Below are 19,942 nucleotides of genomic sequence, written 5' to 3'. Positions count from 1 at the left end.
CCCTTATGAGATGGAAGAAAGCTGACCTCGTCTCCCTCGCCAGCATCAATTAAAAGCTTAGTCATTGTAGAAACACAGCATTATCCCCCAAAGTGCTGGGGTATTATAGATCCACCTGCGGGGCGGCACTTGGCACCGTTCCTTCTGGGAACTGCTGTTTGTTTGCCCAGTAATCACTCCATTGAGGTCTTTGCTGAAAGATAATTGGCAGCTTGGCCATCAGACCGGTTTGCTGTTCTCCCAGGCTGCATCTGAGCAGATGTGTTCGTGAGCTTGGCTTTGTGGCAATGAAAGAGAACCAAGGTCTTCTTGAAGGCATGGGTAGCAAAGTTATTTAGAGAGGGGACACCTCCTTTGCCCTGTGTTTCACTGAATGCTTATGATATAAACAACCAAATGAGCACACTAAGGTTGCACACGTCCTTTTGCTTCAGGTGATGTATGGTTAAAAACAACATTAAGCACAGCTTGGCAATGAACAGAGCTCTTTTTTATTTCGTATTTGCAGTTGTAACCTTGAACAGATTAAGAAATAGATGATTGGGTTCCACTGCCCATTATTAAAGTATATTCAGTAAGGAATCACAGTGCAGAAGTTGGGCACACGAAGAGGCAGATTTAGGGGAGCATGACTGGTTCGCCCGCATTGGGTGCTGAGTCGAGAGGGTGCTGAAACATTGATGCACAATGGAAGGCATGGGGAGTGCCAAATTTTGGCATTGCATAGAGCGCAGCTGAAATTTTAAAGCCCCAAGTTTGCCACTGGCACATGTTGTGAATGCAGGAGGTGCAAACAAATGGAATGTCTACTTAAAGGAGGAGATAGGAAAGATTAGGTGTAGGGGGAATTTGCGTGGTCATGTATGGGGTAAGGTGATTTCACAAACGAACTGGTTCCAACCTGTTATGGGCCTAATATACACCTTTGACTTTGTCTCAATAACCAATGGGCAGCTGGAGCAGATTTCTGAGCAGAGGTGTCATATGCAGATGGAGTTTTACTCCTGTCAGCAGCCATGCTGCAGAATTCTGGGCTAGCTGCAGTTTCTGGGTCAGGTGCCAGGGAAGCCCCACACAGAGTGCATTACAGTAATCCAACCTTGAAGTGATTTGGAATCGCTGACGTCAGGCTTCGTGCGTAGTCAGAAACCCTTTAATGTTACCATATGCTGATAGGTGATTGGTGATATCTAATTTTCCCTGATGGCAAACAGTTTACATCTCCTATCATCTATCTATCTATCTATCTATCTATCTATCTATCTATCTATCTATCTATCATCTCTGAGACTATTAAGACAAATAAAAACCAGTCCTTTCATGCTGGTTTCAGAGTCCTGTTAGGTTTTCTCCCACTCCTTCTTCCTCAGCTGTTTCCTTTGGATTTTTCCAGAAATTGTCTTGGGCATGTCTTGAACAAACTCTATCTGTTTTGAAAGATCAAGGAGAGAGAGAGGGGGGGGGGAATGAGCACATTTTATTGGTCATTGTAGCCATTCCTTTCCCAGGGGAAAGGATGATGGAAGTGTTTAAATGACTTAGACTCAGGGTGATCCATTGAAGCTGAATGTTCGAAGATTCAGGACAGATAATAAGAGGTACTTCTTCATACAGTACATACATAAGCTGTGGAATTTGCTCCCAGAAGATTACTATTATTACTATTACTATTATTTCTAACCATAGCAAGGTCAATAGACAGGGTGCACCTGGAAGCAAAAGCAAGGTTAAGACACATGCTAAACAGCATTTTACCAGGAGCTGAGTGCCCATGCAAGGCAGGACCTGACTTAATTGTGAGCATTAAGTTGCCTGTACCTCAGTGTACTTGGATCGACCTGAATGAGGAAGACGAGACAGAGATTTTACCCGGACGTCTCGTTGTCAGAGTCCTCCTCATACACAGTTTCTTATCTGCAAGATTTAACGCAGAAACCTGCACTCTGGCCTTCAGTACATTACAGTTGAACTCTTGAACCTGGTGGCATTGAATAGTAATTTGCAAGATTGTATATATCTCTTCAAGACTGATTTGAGACTGTATATTTATATATATTCTTTGAGCTTGCATTATTTGGAGTTATAGTATGTGCTGTGTTGAGCTATTTAGCGTGTAATACACTCTCATTCTGTATACAGAGTTGTACTTGATGACATGTTAAACAACAGCAGTATGAGGGAATGGAGGGACGCTGCTCTTTGGATGACTGTACTGAGTGTCCAAGGCTTTTATTCCTAGACAGCAGTGAAGACTTCCTGATTCTGGTCTGTTGTTCAGAATGCTCCTCCCCACCTGATCATGACTGGGCAGTTCAAATGTTCGAGTTGGCAGGCTATACCGCCACCCAAGGCTGCTAGCTGGGGTTGCCTGTTGTTAAATCCAGCCTCAAGACTGATGCCTAGGAACAGCGAACCCTCTTCTTACCTTTCTGGGGTACTTGTAGGGAGCTGTTGTCTTCTTGACGTGGTCCTGCAGCTCACAAATTAATTGGTCTTTCTCTCGTGACTCGTAGGCAGGCGACAGGATGATAAAGGCTTTTACAACCTACCACCCCCAAAAAATAAAAGAAAGGCCACAATCAACGCTTTCACAACCCACAAGACTTTGCATAAAAATGGTAATTAATAATAATAATAATAGTAATAATAATAATAAACAACCTTTATTGTCACTACACCACCTGCGTGCAGTGAATGGATATATGTGAATGGATATGTATTCATGCAAATTTGGGAATAACAGGAATAGTTTGAGTAGAAATACAGTGCATCTCCTCATAAGGAGGGTGGGGAATGGGAAATTGTCACCAAATGACATGTCTGCCTGCTCAGTCTGCTGTCCAGGTGCTGACGGTGGATGGAGGTCTATTTCATGTTACCTCTCCCCTGATGGGATCTGGACTGCTGACAACAGCCGATTCTGCCACTGCTGGGTGTTCCATTAAGGCATGTTCCACTTCATAGGGCCCGATACGATACCTAACAAGGAGGGGCCATAGCTCAACATGAGGACACATGCTTTGCACACTGAGAGTCGCAAGTTAAATTCTTTTCTGGATGCTTCACCCCCAAAAAAGATACTGCAGAATTGGAGAAAGGCAACAAAAACAATGAAGATGATGGAGCAACTCCTCTAGTAGGAAAGGTTATAACATTTGGGATACAGTATCTTGGTTTGGAGAAAAGTCATTTTCGGGAGGCTGCTAAAGATGCTCCTCTTTCCACAAGCATTCTTTTTTTTTAAAAAAAAAATCAATGCAAAATTACAACAAAAATTACAAACATTGAATCCAAAATAAAACAGTACAAACAAGGGAAAAACAACAAAACACAAGAGAAAAAAGACCACAAAAAACAAAAAGACACATCTACAAATAAAACCATATCATCGTTCTAATCTAATCATTACATACATATACACATATTGACTTCCTTCCTTTGTTCTAAGACCTCGACATTTTTACTCTTTCTAAGTTGTTGTGTCTAATGTAGATTACCTCTATCTTTATACTTTTTACGCCATTTTTCTCTTTCTTCAACCCTGCAAAGCTTCATTCATTACATACCAATATGTTTACTCCTTTCCACAAGCCTTCTAAAGTCTGTCTCTGCTCTGAATTTGAATTGATTTGAAGTATGTTGTTTGGAATTGGTTTTTGTCAGGTGGCTGCCAGCAACTCCCATGGCTGGTTGCCCGGGAATGTACAAAGACAAAGAAAAGTTTCTTACCATCTGCTTTTTATTCAATATTTACAGAGAGAGGCTTTGGAACACAGCCTCTTGGATAATGGTGTTGTCCCAGTGAATCTCCACCCCCCCCTTCTCTCCCACCTTCTCTATGGGTGCCTGTCTTTGAGCTCTTTGCTCTCCTACTTTTAAGGCTCGCCGGGTTCTGGGAAATGGTGGGTCTGGAATGCTTTCTAGTGACAGCATGTCAGCCAGCTGCTCCTGCTCTGCCTGCTCCTCCTCTCCCATTATTTCCCAACTTCTCCCCTCATCTACCTCTGAGCTGTGACCTCCCTCAAACCCCTGTTGTAATTCTGAACTGTATTCTTCTTCTCTGGAAAGGTCAGGCTGGGGAGACGGTCTCCACCATTCCACCTCAGCCCAGTCCCTTTTATAACCTTTTAAAACATTGTTTTTCTGGGGCAGTTGACAGGTATGCCACTGTTCACATGTGGTGTGAAACCAGTTTGATCTCTGCCAACAATTTTTTAACATGGTCTTTTACTGGGTCATGTTTGAGAGTCGCCTAGAGACTGGTGTGCATGGGGTGACATGTATGCATGATGTAAATTGGGGGTGGGGAGCCTCGGGCCTAGGAGTCAGACACAGCCCTGCAGGCCTCTCCATTTGGCCCTCAGGACTCTCCTCAGGCCACACTCCTTGCCAGCCCTGGTTTGCATCCTCCTTGAGTGATTTTGCCTTGCTAGAACGTGACTTTGAACACCAATAATGCCTCTTGCTTTCCTGGATGGAAGCTAAAGAAGGGTGTTTGAAAGTACGTGCAGAAACTAACCTGCTTTAGGTAAAATGTACATTTGTTGCTCCACCTCCTTTTGCCTCTGGCCCTACCCACCTCTGGCATGTGGCCTCTGGAAGGTCGCCAGGAAGAAATGTGGCCCTCAGATTGAAAAATGTCCCCCACCTCTGCTGCAAATAAAATGACTCAAAATTTGAGTCATTTTATTTATGGGCACTTCCAAATGCCCATAAAATAGGCTTACCCAGCAGATAAGATGACATCATCAGCTCTTGCCACAAACCGGATGTAGCCATCTTCATCCATGATCCCTCGGTCCCCAGTGATGTAGAAGTCTCCACGTTCTGTCGAGGCTGTTTTCTCAGGGTCATCCTAAGAACAATGCAGCAGAAATCACTAAAGCCAAAGAGGGAAACATTTATCTCTCGATTCCGGCAACTTCAAGGGGTGTCCTGCCCTTGTGAAGGGCCTGTCGCAGATCTAGCAACACAGACAGAATGTTCTCCTACCACAACAAATTCAATGTGTGTGTGTGTGTGTGTGTTTGGTGGGTGAGGAGTTGGCTCTCACATTTGGTTTCCTGGAGATGTCAAAGATGTACGCAATAAAGCGGGAGCCTCAAGCTGGGGCTTAATGATGTCTCAGTCTCTCCCGTCTCCACAACATTCATACATTTGTTCACATCATTCTCAAAGAGTCCTGCTGGATCAGATAAAAGGTCTTTCTATTCTTGTACACCCTCCCATTGCTGCTCCCATCAACTGATGGTCATATTATGGCTTTGCAAGTCAATTTGAGTCATTTCATTGTGGAAAGCAACAAATAATAATAATTACACCCTCCATGAATTTGGTGAATACCCCTTTAAAACTTTTACTTACTTACTTTTAAGAATCCATAAATTACACTTTCATCCAAAAACTTCTTTCCAGGAAGGCAGCTTCCATAAGCATTGAAAGACCTTCCTCTTTCAACAGTCCTTTAAATGGATATATTTCTTACCTCAATTGACATCTGTACTGGAACTATTTTTTTTAAAAAAAATGTTTCTAGAGGTGAAATCAATTGCTTTTACATTCTTGAATGGTTTTGATATAGGGAATTGTTTTTAAGTTGTTTGCTTTTTGGTCACAAGTGTCTTATAATTGTGTATTTTATTTTTGCCACCTGCCCTGGGACCTTAAATGAATGAACAAAAATATTAAAAAAAACCTCAGTGCATTAAGCAAGAATGCAGAAAAATGAAGCCAGTAGCTCTTGGTGAAGTCTTTGTCCTCCTAGTGTCTGCTGAGGAAACACTCAGGATCATATATTCTTTGAATAATGCCCAACCATTTGAAAGCGTCCTGCCTTACCAGCAGTGCCAGCTTGGCCCTGCGACCGTGGGTGCCTGGGGCCATGGGTGCCATGCAGCAAGCATGGCCTTGGCACTGAATTTTGTGGGTGCCCAGCCCCGTCATGGGGAATTTTGTGGGTGCTTAAGGCCCCAGGGAATTGGCACCTATGCTCCTTACCAAGTAGCCAGAGAAGAGACCCAGGGGCCTTTTGGGTTTGATTTTAACAGCAATGTCTCCTTCTTCCCCAGGAGGCAGGCGATTGCAATGTTCATCTATTATCTAGAAAGAAAGATAAACAAGGGTGGGTTATGCAAGCTTTTCCATTTTGTCATTTTAGCTGAGTTTTAAGTTTTACTAGAATATGGTATCGTGATATTAAATCATACAACATGGGCTGTTACAACCAAGATGACCATTACGGCTCTCCTGTGTTATAAACATGCCTACCTGGACATCAAAAGGGTGAGATGACGGTCCAATAAACCCTGGCTTGACTTTCATATCCTTCGGGGTTGAACAAAGTATGGTCTGAGGAAAAAATGGTAGATGTGCAATCAGCTCGCTCTCTCTCTCTCTCTCTCTCTCTCTCTCTCTCTCTCTCTCTCTCTCTGTGTGTGTGTGTGTGTGTGTGTGTGTGTGTAACTATGGATTTTAGTGAATCAGATAAATTTTCGTTGACTTTAACCATCTGCCTCTTTACCGATTTGGGGAAGGAGCATACAAGCTGGACCTGCAAAAAAAATTGCACCGTGAAGTCTTCTTGCAAAGGATTCCAAAAACCAACAGCCACATTCTTTTACAGGGTATTCCATTCCATTCCCTTACCCCACCCAATCAGATATTCTTGGCATCACATTGAGCCTGGGCTTCTGGGTGTCAATTTCCCCCCGTTTCTACCTGTGTAGACAAATCATGAACGTGCTGCATAAGAATTATGTATGATCAATATGGACTGAGGGACATATCAAAGTTGGGGAGTTTGGGGGGGAAAGCATGCATACAGATTTGATAGGCTTCTGTTGCTCATTGGCATATATGTTTGTGTCTGAATGCAAACATACAGTCTCTGTTTGCCCATAGCCTTCACGGATTACTATTCCGGTATGAGCTTTCCACTGCTCAATCACTTCAAGGTTGGCTGGCTCCCCACCACTCAGGCACCGTCTCAGACTCTTGAACTGGTATCTGAACAAGGATATGAAGAAGCATTTAGTCTTCCTAAAAAGAGACAACCGTTTTAATTCTACCAGATCCGACTTTTATCCAGAACACACAGAAAAGCAAAAAATGAGTGGCACCAATTTGGCCTCAGCTGGATCCACACTCTGAGAATTTTATAGATATAGAGGTAAAATTGAAAAGGGGAAGGACAATGAAAGAGTCAGCCAGCAGAGGCTGGTCTATTCAGGCAAATTGTGCAGTGCCCCATCAAAGTCTACCCTCAGTCATCTCCCATAGAGTTCTTACTTAGAACCAGTAGGGGAGTTTTTTCTCTTTGGCTCCACCTACTGTTGGCCTCCCTGTCTTTTGCCCAACCAGTTCCGACAGGCACCAGCCATCACTGGACTCAAGCCAGGCAGAGTGACTTTGAAGTGAGGTAAACAAACAGGAATCAAGTTACTCTAGGGTGGAGTTCTAGAAACCACAGCCAGGTAGTTGTACCTGCTAACGTCGTGCTGCAGAAGCATACGGAAAATAGTTGGGGTGCCACAGAATATCGTCACTGGATACTTGGAGAGAGTCTAGGGGGGGAAAGCACACACACTCCAAATGCATCATGTGATTCAGGAGGTCTCACACATCTTATATTTTACATGCTTCCTGCCTTTCGAATAGGGCAATATTAGCCTTACATTGAGAACGGTTGTTGGCTCGAACTGGAGCATGCCATGCTGAAAGACACATGCCCCTAGCATCCATGTAGGGTACACATTGCTGAAGGCAAATTTGATCCAGCCTGTGTCGGAGAAACCCCACATCAAATCTGAAGCTTTCAGGTCCATCCAGTTCCTGTTAATAAGGAGGCAAACAAGTGTAATATAAGATGGGGAACACTTGGTTTGTCAGCTGTACATGTGAAGAAAAGAAGAAGAGCTAATGCTATTCTAGGCTGCATCAACAGAAGTATAGTGTTCAGATCAAGGGAAGGAACAGTGCTGCTCTATTCTGCCTTGGTCAGACTACATCTGGAATACTGTGTCCAATTCTGTTTTTTTTTAAAAAAAAATAATGTTTATTAAAGTTTCACAAACAATAAAAAATTATACATAAAAAAACTACTAAAATATAAAAATACAAAAACAAAACACATAAAGAATACACAATAAGAAACAGTTAGCAATAGAAAAAAGAAAGAGAAAAGAAAAAAGAAAGAATAAGAACAAAGAAAAAAGCCAAGAGACAAAACAGAAAATAGATTAATATTTTCAAATCTTATATTTCGACCACTAGTTTCTTGACCTCCTCACACCTCCCATTTTGTATTCCAATTCAAATATTAAATTCAGCAAATCCTTACCCTCTAACATTTGTCCTCCCTCAAAATATTAACCTATTATAAATGTCAATTTTCCAGTTATCAATCCTCATTTACATTTTCTTAGAAATCTTTTTACCAATACCAATTATTTTCCATCAGACATCATTTTAACATTCCTTAATTTTACAGTACTTCTGCAGGTAGTCTTTAAATTTCTTCCAGTCTTCCTCCACCAACTCTTCACCCTGGTCACGAATTCTGCCAGTCATTTCTGCCAATTCCATGTAGTCCATTACTGTGTCCAATTCTGGGCACCACAATTTAAGGATGTTGACAAGCTGGAACATGTACAGAGGAGGACAACCAAGATGATCAAGGGTCTGGAAACCAAGCCCTATGAGGAACGGTTGCGGGAGTTGGGTATGTTTAACCTGAAAAAGAGGAGACTGAGAGGCGATGTGCTAGCCATCTTCAAATATCTAAAGGGTTGTCACATGGAAGATGGAGCAAGCTTGTTTTCTCCTTCTCTGGAGGGTAGGACTCAAACCAATGGCTACAAGTCACAAGAAATGAGATTCTGAATAAACATCAGGAAAAACTTTGTGGCGGTAAGAGCTGTTCAAGAGACTCCCTCAGGAAGTTGTGGACTCTCCTTCACGGGAGGTTTTTAAGCAGAGGTTGAATGGCCATCTGCCATGGATGCTTAATTGACATTCCTGCATGGCAGGAAATTGGACTAGATGACTCTTGGGGTGCTTGCCAACTCTACAATTCTATGATTCTATGATCGGTGCCCTAGAATTACATTTAATTAAACAGCCAATGTCTGAGGGCCACACGAGATGTAACACAAAGTCACATGTGGTCAGATCTTTTGGTTTTAAGACTTAAAGAACAGCAACTGCTGGGATGTGGGGTTTTGGGGGGGGGATGACTTTAAGCTGATCAAGGTTGGGCAATATCTCAGATTTAAACAACCTCCCTGAAACTGTGATTAGCTGTGTTGGCAGTGTTTGGTGAGATGTTCGCTAACCTCAATTGCTTTAAAAAAGGATTAGACATCTTCACAGAGGATAAGGCTTGTCTAAAGACTGCTGTGTCCTATCTCTATGTTGTAGGTAGCACACCTCTGAATACCAATTGCTAGGAAGTACAAGTAGGGAAAGCACTATTGCACTCACATCCTGCTTGGAGGCTTCTTATGGGCATCGGACTGGACACACTGGCCTGTTCTAGCAGGTTCCTTTTAACATTCTGAACATGTTCCAGTTCCACAATATCCTTTTTGAGGTGAGGTGGCCAGAAATGTACATAGCACCCCAAGTGTGGTCACACCATAGATTTGCATAATAACATCAGCAAGCCAGCCTAGCTGTGTCCAGCTGCCCTCCTTTGGGTATCCGAGGATTGACACTTTATTGTGGTTTAAGCTTTTTGAGGAGGCCATCAGATGACTTCTGCCACAATAAAATTGTCACTCTTCAAACCTCACATAGGACTCCCTGTTGTGTTTCCTGCACCTGAAGATTTAGAAAGGGATAAGAGATACCTTCCGGTACTTGCTAGTCCAATCCCCAAACTGCTGCAGGAATGTTCCACCATTTTGGGATAACCCGTGGTTCCACTGGTGAAGTAGATGATCATTGGATCTTCACTCCTTGTTTTAACAGGCTGGTGATCATCACCTGCAGCTCTTTAAAGTAGAGAAGCAGGTATGTAAAAGTGGACTAGATGTGGTCAAAATGGTTTATGATCTTGCAAGCTCAAATTGTGAAATTATTTCAGCTTCTTTTAGGATTTGGATGTGTCTGTTAACAAATGGTTCAGTTACAGAAGGATCCCAATTTGTGCATGGATAGTGCTGTTTTGGCTGCGTAAAGATCAACACTCATCTCTGAACAGTAGAAATAGAGGGAACATCTCCCACAACATCTGGTAGCATCCAATAAGTAGTTCTGTTATGTAATGCTTTCCTTTGTCCTGAACTTGTTGTTGGTCAATTTTATTTTTATTCATTTATGAGAGGCATTTTTATACTAATTGAGTAGCATGGGGATTTGGCTTCTGGTGTGCATGACTAGACTACAAATGAGGAAATGAATATGTGGGACCTGTAGCAAAATGTTGCAGTACAGAGCCCTCGTCCATAAGACTCCATTATGATCTACATCAGCTTCTCATTCTTCCAGTCTTAAATTCTGCATCAGTTTGCGATTTATTTTTTTTAAGCCCTCATGAAAATTCTCCCAAGGTTTTAGTGGACATTTTCTGTCAAAATACATATTTTTTGCACACACCTTTGCCTGTTTAGCCCATTTTTGCAAGTGATGTTTCCTCACACAATGGTTTGTGGCTGTAATTTTCCAACATACAGTCATACCTTGGTTTCCAAACAGCTTAGTTTCCAAACGTTTTGGCTCCTGAATGCTGCTAACCCGGAAGTGACTGTTTCGGTTTGTGAACTATTTTTGGAAGCTAAACGTCTGATGGGGCTTCCGTGGCTTCCGATTGGCTGCAGGAGCTTCCTGCAGCCAATCAGAAGCCGCACTTTGGTTTCCAAACATTTTAGAAGTTGAACGGACTTCTGGAATGGATTCTGGAATGGATTCTTCCAAGGTACGACTGTATATTAAAACACAATAAAACATTAAACATTTTTTAAAAACCCTTTCCCATACAGGGCTGCCTTCAGGTGTTTTCTAAAAGCTGTATAGTTACTTATCTCCTTTATCTCCTGTCTAGAGGATGAAGATTGCGGGTTTTTCTGTATCTCACTCTTTGACTTATCCCTGACTTGCTTAACAAGGCAGCAGAGATTCTCACTTCAGCAGGTCATGGAAGTTCAGCCATCCTTCTCTGCTGGTGCCTTTGGAGACCAACACCCGAGTTTTCAGGAACTGGCAATCAGATGCAACAGAGTCGATCAATGGAGCCAAGGCGTCGTTTGTAACTATACATTTGGCCCGAGACTTTTGAAGCCGGTATGAGATGTCTTGAGCAGTCAATAGGGTCGTGGCTGGGATGAAGGTGACACCTAGGAGCAAAACAAAGCGTGATTAAAAAGAGAGGAGAGGAAGACACAGCAAAAATGGATCTTTCTGTCGGTTCCTAGCACAGAGAGGACCTGACTGACCTGCTCTGATGCAGCCCATACTGATCAGCCACCACTCAGGCACCCTGGGGAGGAGGATGACGATTCGGTCTCCCTTCTGCAGATTGCAGGCTTTGGAGAGGACGTTGGCTGATTTCTTGGATAAGAATGCCAGCTCCTCAAAGCTCCACCGCACCTCCTCGCCTTTCCCACTTACCCACCAAAGAGCGGGATTGGAAGGTCTCTTTCCATCCTATCAGGTACAAAAGATGGAAAGGTATATGGGGGATAGTTATTCATTTTACAACACAGGAAGCTGCCTGATACCGATTCAGACCATAGATCTATATAGTTCAGTATCTTCTACATTGACTGGTAGCAGCCCTCCAAGGTTTCCAATGGACGTCTTTCCCAGCTTTATGTGGAGATGCTGTCAGGGACCATGCTGAGGAGGGCTGCACTGAGAAGGAATGGTGGGAGTTTTCCCCTCCTCCTGCTCCTGAATCTTCTCAGAAGCTCTGGAGCCGAGTGAGGATTCCCAGGTAAGATCCTCCCTCTATTGTGTGGGCAGGTAATCCCTCCCCTACCTGGCCTGGTCTCCTTGGCAACGCTTCCCCCAGGTGGGATTGGACAACTGACTGGGGTAGGCGGAGACCTTCAGGTATCCCACCTGAGGGAAGGCAAAGCCAAACCTATGCTGATGGAGCCGCTCCAGATCCAGGGGCTGCCCACGTCCACGCAAAGGGCGCCCCCCGTTTTATGCGGGGAGCGGTCATTCCCCTCCTCCTGCTCCTGAATCTTCTCAGGAGCAGGAGGACAGTATAGATTTGGAACAGTGGTTTGCAGAGGGGCATAGTTCAGTAGGCAGAAGCTGGGAAATACTGGATGGGGAACAGCTAGGAGAAGAAACACTGGAAGAGAGAGGGTTAACAGATTCTCAGTCTCTGGACAGCATTCCTCCGCTCAGTCCAAGGTCAAGAAGGGCTCAGAAAGTGTCAGAACAGAAAGCACAGAGGGTACTGTGAGCTTTAAAAGCCCGTTTGCAGATAGTAAACTCAGTCCTTTACAGCAGAATGCAGCAGAAGCAACTGTGGTTGGAACAGTAACATGAAAGGTTTTATTTATATATATATATATATTTTAATAATAATTTTTTATTGCTTTTTTTCCAAGGTCAGAATACATCGTCAGTAACACAACAAAAGCGGTTTTACAAAGAAAAGAAGAAATTATAGAAGAAAATTCACTTTTTCAAATCAATTTTCATGATCAACCGGACTTCCCCACGTCCTCCATCCCCTGCTTTCTTTACAATAAAAATAAACAGCAAATTAATACCTTATTTCATATGTTTTTGTGTTTTCATTTAGTTATATAGTCTGCAATTTATGCTTTTATAAATCATAACTTAGTTTCCATCATTTACCAATCTCAGTACTGAAGCATGTTTTTCCCAAAAGCTTAGCAAATTCTCAACATTCATATAACTTGTAGTATTTTTGTAAATAGTCCTTAAATTTTTTCCAGTCCTCTTCCACTACTTCTTCTCCCAGGTCTCGGATTCTGCTTGTCATTTCGGCTAATTCCATATAGTCCATCAGCTGCGAATGCCATTCTTCCAGCGTGGGTAACTCCTGTGCTTTCCAATATTTGGCTATAAGAATTCTTGCTGCTGTGGTTGCATATAAAAAGAAAGTTCTATCTTTCTTTGACACTCTCTGGCCCACAATGCCCAGGAGGAAGGCCTCTGGTTTCTTATGAAAGGTATACTTAAACACCTTTTTCAACTCATTATAAATCATTTCCCAAAAAGCCTTCACCCTCGGGCATGTCCACCAGAGATGAAAAAATGTCCCTTCAGCCTCCTTACATTTCCAACATTTATTATCAGACAAATGATATATCTTTGCAAGTTTGACTGGGGTCATGTACCACCTGTATACCATTTTCATAATGTTTTCTTTTAAGGCACTACATGCCGTGAATTTCATACCGGTGGTCCACAACCTTTCCCAGTCTTCAGACATAATGTTGTACCCAATGTCTTGTGCCCATTTTATCATAGCTGATTTAACTGTCTCATCTTGAGTGTTCCATTTAAGCAGCAAGTTATACATTCTTGAAAGCACTTTCGTCTTAGGTTCAAGTAGTTCTGTCTCTAATTTTGATTTTTCCACCTGGAAACCAATTTTTTTATCTTTTTTAAAAATCTCTAAGATTTGGGCATAATGAAACCAATCTCGCACCTTTCCTTTCAATTTTTCAAAACTCTGCAACCTCCAGGTATCACCATCTCTTTCTATTATCTCACAGTATTTTACCCAGCCACTCTCCATATTCCGTAGTTTTATGGCCTTAGCCTCCATCGGTGATAACCACCTCGGAGTCTTACTTTCAAGTAAGTCCTTATATTTAGTCCAGACAATGAATAGAGCTTTCCTGACAATATGGTTTTTAAACAGTTTATGAAGCTTTACCTTGTCGTACCACAAATATGCATGCCACCCAAAAGCATTACTATGCCCTTCCAGATCTAGGACATCAGTGTTTTCTAACAAAAACCAGTCCTTCATCCAGCAGAAGGATGCAGCTTCATAATACAATCTTAAGTCCGGCAGGGCAAACCCCCCTCTTTCCTTTGCATCTGTTAATATCTTAAATTTTATTTTATTATTTATAAAGCAAATAACAAAACAAGATGACTCTCACATCCATCTTCTTCAGCAGAGGAGCAGAGAGAGGGGAGACATTTAAATAGTTCCCATTCTCATAAATCAATTAAGTAATTAAAGGCAACCTGCAACATTCTGCAATGTGAGAATGAGACGTTGCAATACTAGCAGGTACAAGCTCAGATTACAAGATGTAGGAATGACGAAGATTAATAGGGATGGAAAGGGGTGTGATCCTTAATTGGGAGCACCGCCGTTTCTAGGGGCTGCTTTCTTTGTTCTCTCGCAGTTTCTAACTGGTAAGAAGACTCCTTTTCCTTTGTCCTGCTTATCTACTACCATGGGGGGGGGGGAGCCAATTCCCTGAAGCTGGGGAATGAACCTGGGACCTTCTGCATGCAGAGTAGAAACCCTTACCCAAAAATCTATCTACTGTTTGTCCAACAAGAAGCCTCTAAGCTGTTTACAGAAAAGAAAACAAGCCATTCACAAGTAAATACTGATCAAACATACAAAATATGTCAGCATAACATTTACCAAACTATAGATAAAATAAAACAATGAACATGAAATGGACTTTTATTCTGATGTCGCAATCTGTTGTTGCATTCCAATTCATTCCAATTCATTCCAACTTATTTTGGAGAAAGTCTTGTTGAGTACAGTGGCAGGGATCTAATTCTGAACCACGTGGATAGGCTTGGCAAGATTCCATATTTCCCCATCATTTTGCAGTTTTTTATTTTTAAACCCTCATGAAAATTCATCAGCATTTTAGCGCAAATGTATCCTGATATAAACATTTTCGAAAGCAATTTCCCCTCATATAATGCATATTTGCATTCCATTTTCACCAAAATATAATCTAATAGCTCTAAACTAGTATATGCATGTCTGTACAAATTATTTGGCTGGAGGGCCACATTGCAAAATTTGGAAAACTGCAGATTTTGAAGGATGGCTGCATTTGGTTTGAACCTTCTTTCAGGAAATGCAAATTACGTAAGTCTACCTTTAAATTCAAACTGAATCAACTTCCTGCTCCCACCTCTATTTTCAACTTCCTTGATAGTGGTATGAATGCCGTATTAAATCAATGTATCGCCCAGGTGTATTCTCTATGCTAGAATTAAGTTAATAGCACTATCAACTGTGTCCTAAGAAATACTGCAGTTCAAAGAAGGGTAACCCTGATTAAGGAACTAACATGATGGAGAGATTTGATCAGTTGCTCAAGTCCATTCTAAGGTTAATAATAATAATAATAATAATAATAATAATAATAATAATAATTTATTTATACCCCGCCCATCTGGCTGAGTTTCCCCAGCAACTCTGGGCGGCTCCCAGTCGAGTGTTAAAAACAATACAGCATTAAATATTAAAAACTTCCCTAAACAGGGCTGTCTTCAGATGTCTTTTAAAGAAAAGATAGCTGCTTATTTCCTTGACATCTGATGGGAGGGTGTTCCACAGGGCGGGCGCCACTACCGAGAAGGCCACCTGTCTGATTCCCTGTAACCTCACTTCTCGCAATGAGGGAACTGCCAGAAGGCCCTCGGCACTGGATCTCAGTGTCATAGCTGTCAACCTTCCCTTTTTTTGTGGGAAATTCCCTTATTCCAGCTCTGTTTCCTACTGCTTCCCGCTGCTATCCCGGATTGTTAGATATCCCATAGACTGTCCCTGGGACAGGTGAGGCTGCTGATCCTTTATTTTCGAGGCTGCTGATCCCTTATTTTCAAATCTGAAAGTTGACAGCTATGCTCAGTGTCCAGGCTGAACAAAGGGAGTGGAGACGCTCCTTCAGGTATACTGGACCGAGGCCTTTTAGGGCTTTAAAGGTAAGCACCAACACTTTGAATTGTGCTCGGAAACGTACTGGGAGCCAATGCAGATCTCTCAGGACCGGTGTTATGTGGTCCCGGCGGCCACTCCCAGTCACCAGTCTAGTTACCGCATTCTGGATTAATTGCAGTTTCTGGGTCACCTTCAAAGGTAGCCCCACGTAGAGCGCATTGCAGTAGTAATGCATTTCTGTTTATCGGATGACATAATATTATTAGATGGTTTCATTTGATAGCTATAGAGTAATGTTATATGTGCCAGCAGTAAGAAAGCTTACCGGTATTTTTTTTTATTAAAAAAACAGTGTTGACTGCCAAAGGGGCATTTTAATTTAAAAGATTCAGGGAATTTTACAAATTTAAGTTTAGATGATTTGAGGATCAGAAAATTGATGCTCACTTCCACCTGGATTAATTGTTTTTGTTGCAATGACTGTTGACTGTAAACAGCAAAGAAAGGCTGGCTGATAATATTAGTCAAGCATTTTGTTTAGAATATAGGGCTCATTTGTTCTTGCAACCACCAATAAAAACTTTGCCACTGCTAACATTCTAGCATTTGTCCGGTCTTCCAGTAGGAACCTGACATAGTGAGCCTCTGATTTTCCCGGGAAAGGTACCAGCAAGGGTAATATCAGTTCAGCCCTGGCCTGCTCATATTTTGCACAATGCAACAAAATTGTGTATTGATTTGTAATGATTTGTTGGGTCTCTGGACCGTAATAAAGATTGATTGATTGATTGATTGATTGATTGATTGATAATATTAGGAAGAAATCATGACAGACAGAGTTTCATACCTTCTCCTTTTGGCTCCATTTATCCAGCACATCGCTTGCGAAATTGAAATGTTCGGGCACATTCTTGTAGAGAGCTTCATAGTCGGAGAAATCCAAATCTGGAGATCCACTGCAAGGTTGACTTTTAATTCTATAGGGCAATTTGGAGGCACTCAGAGGTTTTAAAAGTCTGGAGAGATGCTTCATTGCAGCTGCCGTGAATGATCTTGCCTTTATGGAAAACCAAAAGGATAAAAAAGAACATTCCAAATTCTGCTCAAGAACAGAAAACAAACACTGATGTTGTAGTATATGGAAAAGAAAGACGGATGCAACAATGCAACTGGAACGATGCAATGGAAATGCAACTTCACTCCAGATCCAGGATCTTTCTTCAGGGCAGAAGAGCTCAGAGTATTAGTTCCTTCAGTCTCATGCTGAAAATAGGAGGCTAACTGTGTGTAAAGTACAACCTGCAATGGACCCCGTCGATAAAGTGTGCAAGTGATAGACCAAAATGCACCAAAGTTAGCTGCTCACGAGCATCAACTACACTTTATGTTTGTGGGCAGCAGAGGGTAGATAACGTCAACTGCTTACTGAATATTGGTGATTTGTTATATAGTGTTGCATCAAGCAATTGTTACACCACACTTCCTAGTGCATTTTCCAGCTCTGTTTTCTTATAGCAAAGAGTCCAGTGGGCAGGGTCTGGTCTCCGGAGCAAGATAACCAAATCAGGTTTAAATTCACAACCTGAGTTTGCTCTGATCCATTAAAAAAATGGTTGTGTCTAAAGTTGTTCTTTAAAAAAAAAATACCTGGAAGAAAATATTACTCATAGCTCATTTCAGTCGGACTGCTTTTATGACTATCTTTAGTTGGGCACTGAGACCTATATATTTATGTCAGATTAGATTGTTTCATTGTTAGATGCATACCTATAGGTCTGAAATTCAGAAACCCCATTTACTGCCATCTGAGTTTGCTAAAGGAAACTTCTTAAGTTTTTTTCAGACTGGAACAAGAAATAGTATAAAATATATATATATATACCTGTACATACTTACCACATCCTACACTCTGGGAAGAAGTGCAAAAGGAAAGTCACCAGAGTTTAAGAGAGTCAGACTTAGCTGAAAATGCTTAAGCTTTAAGAACATAAACATTAACTTTTACTCCATTCAGTGACATTGGGCAACCTTTTTCTACAATTGTTCTGCAATCTGGTGTTAATGTTCTACTAGATTGTCACTTATATCCCAAAGCGCCCCCTTAGTCCATTAATTTATGTTAAAATATTTGTAAAATAAATTAATGGATATGAGAGACTGGTCAGCAAGAGGATAGGTTAGGCTTTACTGTATTTTGATTTAACAAAATGTCTGTCTAAGATGAATGCTGACCTCACACCCAGTTGCTGGAGGGGGTGCAATGGAATGGTTACCTTTGTCTACCTTTGGACCTGTCTTGGCTGAAGTTTTGCAACAAATCTCCACTATTGTTCGTCAGAGCCTTCCCCTTGACCCTGGTTTGGTTTGTGCTCTATCTTCCTGAATAACATGAATGATTTAACCCCCAAAGACTTTATTTTATTTCTTCCTTTGGCTGCTAAGATGGAAATAGCTCACCACTGGAAACATAATTCTGTGTTCTCTCTGGAGGGAGAGTGAAGTCTAGAATTTGGTATTACAATAAAAGCTTGACCCAGTGAAAGAGGCTTCTCAGAGGACTGACAGAATCTGAAAAGTCTGAAAATATGCGGTTCTTGACTTACCTCATACAACCTGGATGTACTAAATATCCTCTGAGATACCGCTTGCCTTTCTTGTCTAACCATTCACCTCAGTCCTAAACATTTTGTACCTCTTCTTGTTGTGTAGGCCCATTATTTTATTTAGTTTCAGTCACTTAAATTATTCTGTATACCACATGCATATACATGCCTGTGTTGTGCATACATGTGTATATAACCCACTCTGTGTGTGATGATTTTATTTTATTTTACAGTGGTACCTTGGTTTAAGAACAGTCCTGTTTACGAACGATTCGGTTTTTGAACTCCGCAAAACCGGAAGTAGTGTCCTGGTTTGAGAACTTTACCTTGGTCTAAGAACGGAATCTGAACAGTGGAAGGGCACTGGCAGCGGGAGGCCTCATTAGGGAAGGCGCGCCTCGGTTTAAGAATGGTTTCGGTTTAAGAACGGACTTCTGATTAAGATTAAGTTCATAAACTGAGGTACCACTGTATTATTTATTGCTGATTTATTTGTTCCTTTTTTATTGTTCCTTGTTACATTGAAGGAAATGATTTAAAAAAACCAATGTTTTCAAAAAAAGAGAGAGAGGAAGAAGTAGTGGAGATTCCATCTGGCCTGCATTCAGATCTCCATCGCAGGATGCTGTAATTGTACTTTCACCAGTGGAAACATCAAAATTGGCTTTCCACTACCTAATACCAATCTATCCATGGTGAACTGGTGAGAATGGTGGACTGAACACAATTCAAAGGAAAACATCAGGAGTGTTCTGCAGGAGTGTTGCAACCACTCCAGACCCTAGAATATCCATTATTGTTAAAAGGCAACCTTCCAGTTTAAGACCAGGCTTAAGGCTATCTTATCTTGGCTCAAGATAGCCAGCTGAATAAGCTTGCATTTGCTGACAAAACCACCTCTCTCACCCACTCTTTAAAGCAATTTTGTCTGTTTCTGCTTGTCTAAATTGCATGTCAAAAATAAATAAACAGAAGAGAGGTAGCTGTGTTAGTCTGTGGTATCAGGGTCAGGGGAACAAAAGGGTCTGTGGCACATTAAAGACTGTGTTTATTAAATAAAGAAAATAAGACATAAGCCTTCATAAACCAGCATCTACTTCCTCAGATATGTGGGTGAAGTATCCAACTGGGTTGACTCAACTACCTGGTCATCCAGTTGCAGATCTTAAAATCTTGGAGCTCAGGAGCACAAGAGCTTAACTTCAAAACAATCTTATGATGAGAAATGATTCCAGTTAGACCAAAAAGTGTTGTGGCAAGGGGTGGGGGGAAATGGTATAAAAAGATAATTCCTGGATGCCAAGATCCAGGCTTTGGGCAAGTACTCTTTGGTTAGAGAACTCCAGCAGAGATTTAAAATCACATAATATGCAGCAAAGCAAAGTGTGGAAATATAGACTGTTAGACCTTTAAAATACGCCCTTCTACATTTCATCCAAAGTTCCCCTCTTCCCCTAGCATAGAAAACGATCACACA

At 41.7% G+C, this 19,942-nt stretch overlaps 1 protein-coding gene across 1 annotated transcript in view; it reads right to left on the bottom strand.

The window, feature by feature from the left end:
• The window catches only part of LOC308572868 (uncharacterized protein), a 36,507-nt gene extending 18,640 nt beyond the window's left edge, over positions 1-17,867 (bottom strand). Inside the window, exons 1-14 of the mRNA XM_081169297.1 lie at positions 17,759-17,867; positions 16,710-16,919; positions 11,433-11,643; positions 11,123-11,333; positions 9,849-9,992; positions 7,674-7,830; positions 7,483-7,562; positions 6,882-7,005; positions 6,268-6,348; positions 5,998-6,099; positions 4,728-4,855; positions 2,880-2,979; positions 2,426-2,545; positions 1,344-1,427 (exon numbers count right to left, since the gene is read on the bottom strand). Of these exons, the coding sequence (XP_081025423.1) occupies positions 1,344-1,427; positions 2,426-2,545; positions 2,880-2,979; positions 4,728-4,855; positions 5,998-6,099; positions 6,268-6,348; positions 6,882-7,005; positions 7,483-7,562; positions 7,674-7,830; positions 9,849-9,992; positions 11,123-11,333; positions 11,433-11,643; positions 16,710-16,895 (1,728 nt within the window). The 5' untranslated portion in view covers positions 16,896-16,919; positions 17,759-17,867. The remainder of the gene's footprint in view (positions 1-1,343; positions 1,428-2,425; positions 2,546-2,879; positions 2,980-4,727; positions 4,856-5,997; positions 6,100-6,267; positions 6,349-6,881; positions 7,006-7,482; positions 7,563-7,673; positions 7,831-9,848; positions 9,993-11,122; positions 11,334-11,432; positions 11,644-16,709; positions 16,920-17,758) is intronic.
• Positions 17,868-19,942: the final 2,075 nt, after the last annotated feature.

The sequence above is a fragment of the Podarcis bocagei genome, assembly GCF_964188305.1.
Source record: "Podarcis bocagei genome assembly, chromosome: 14".
Taxonomy (NCBI): domain Eukaryota; kingdom Metazoa; phylum Chordata; class Lepidosauria; order Squamata; family Lacertidae; genus Podarcis; species Podarcis bocagei.
The sequence above is the reverse complement of the archived record's forward strand: the minus strand, read 5'-3'. Positions and strand labels throughout refer to the sequence as shown.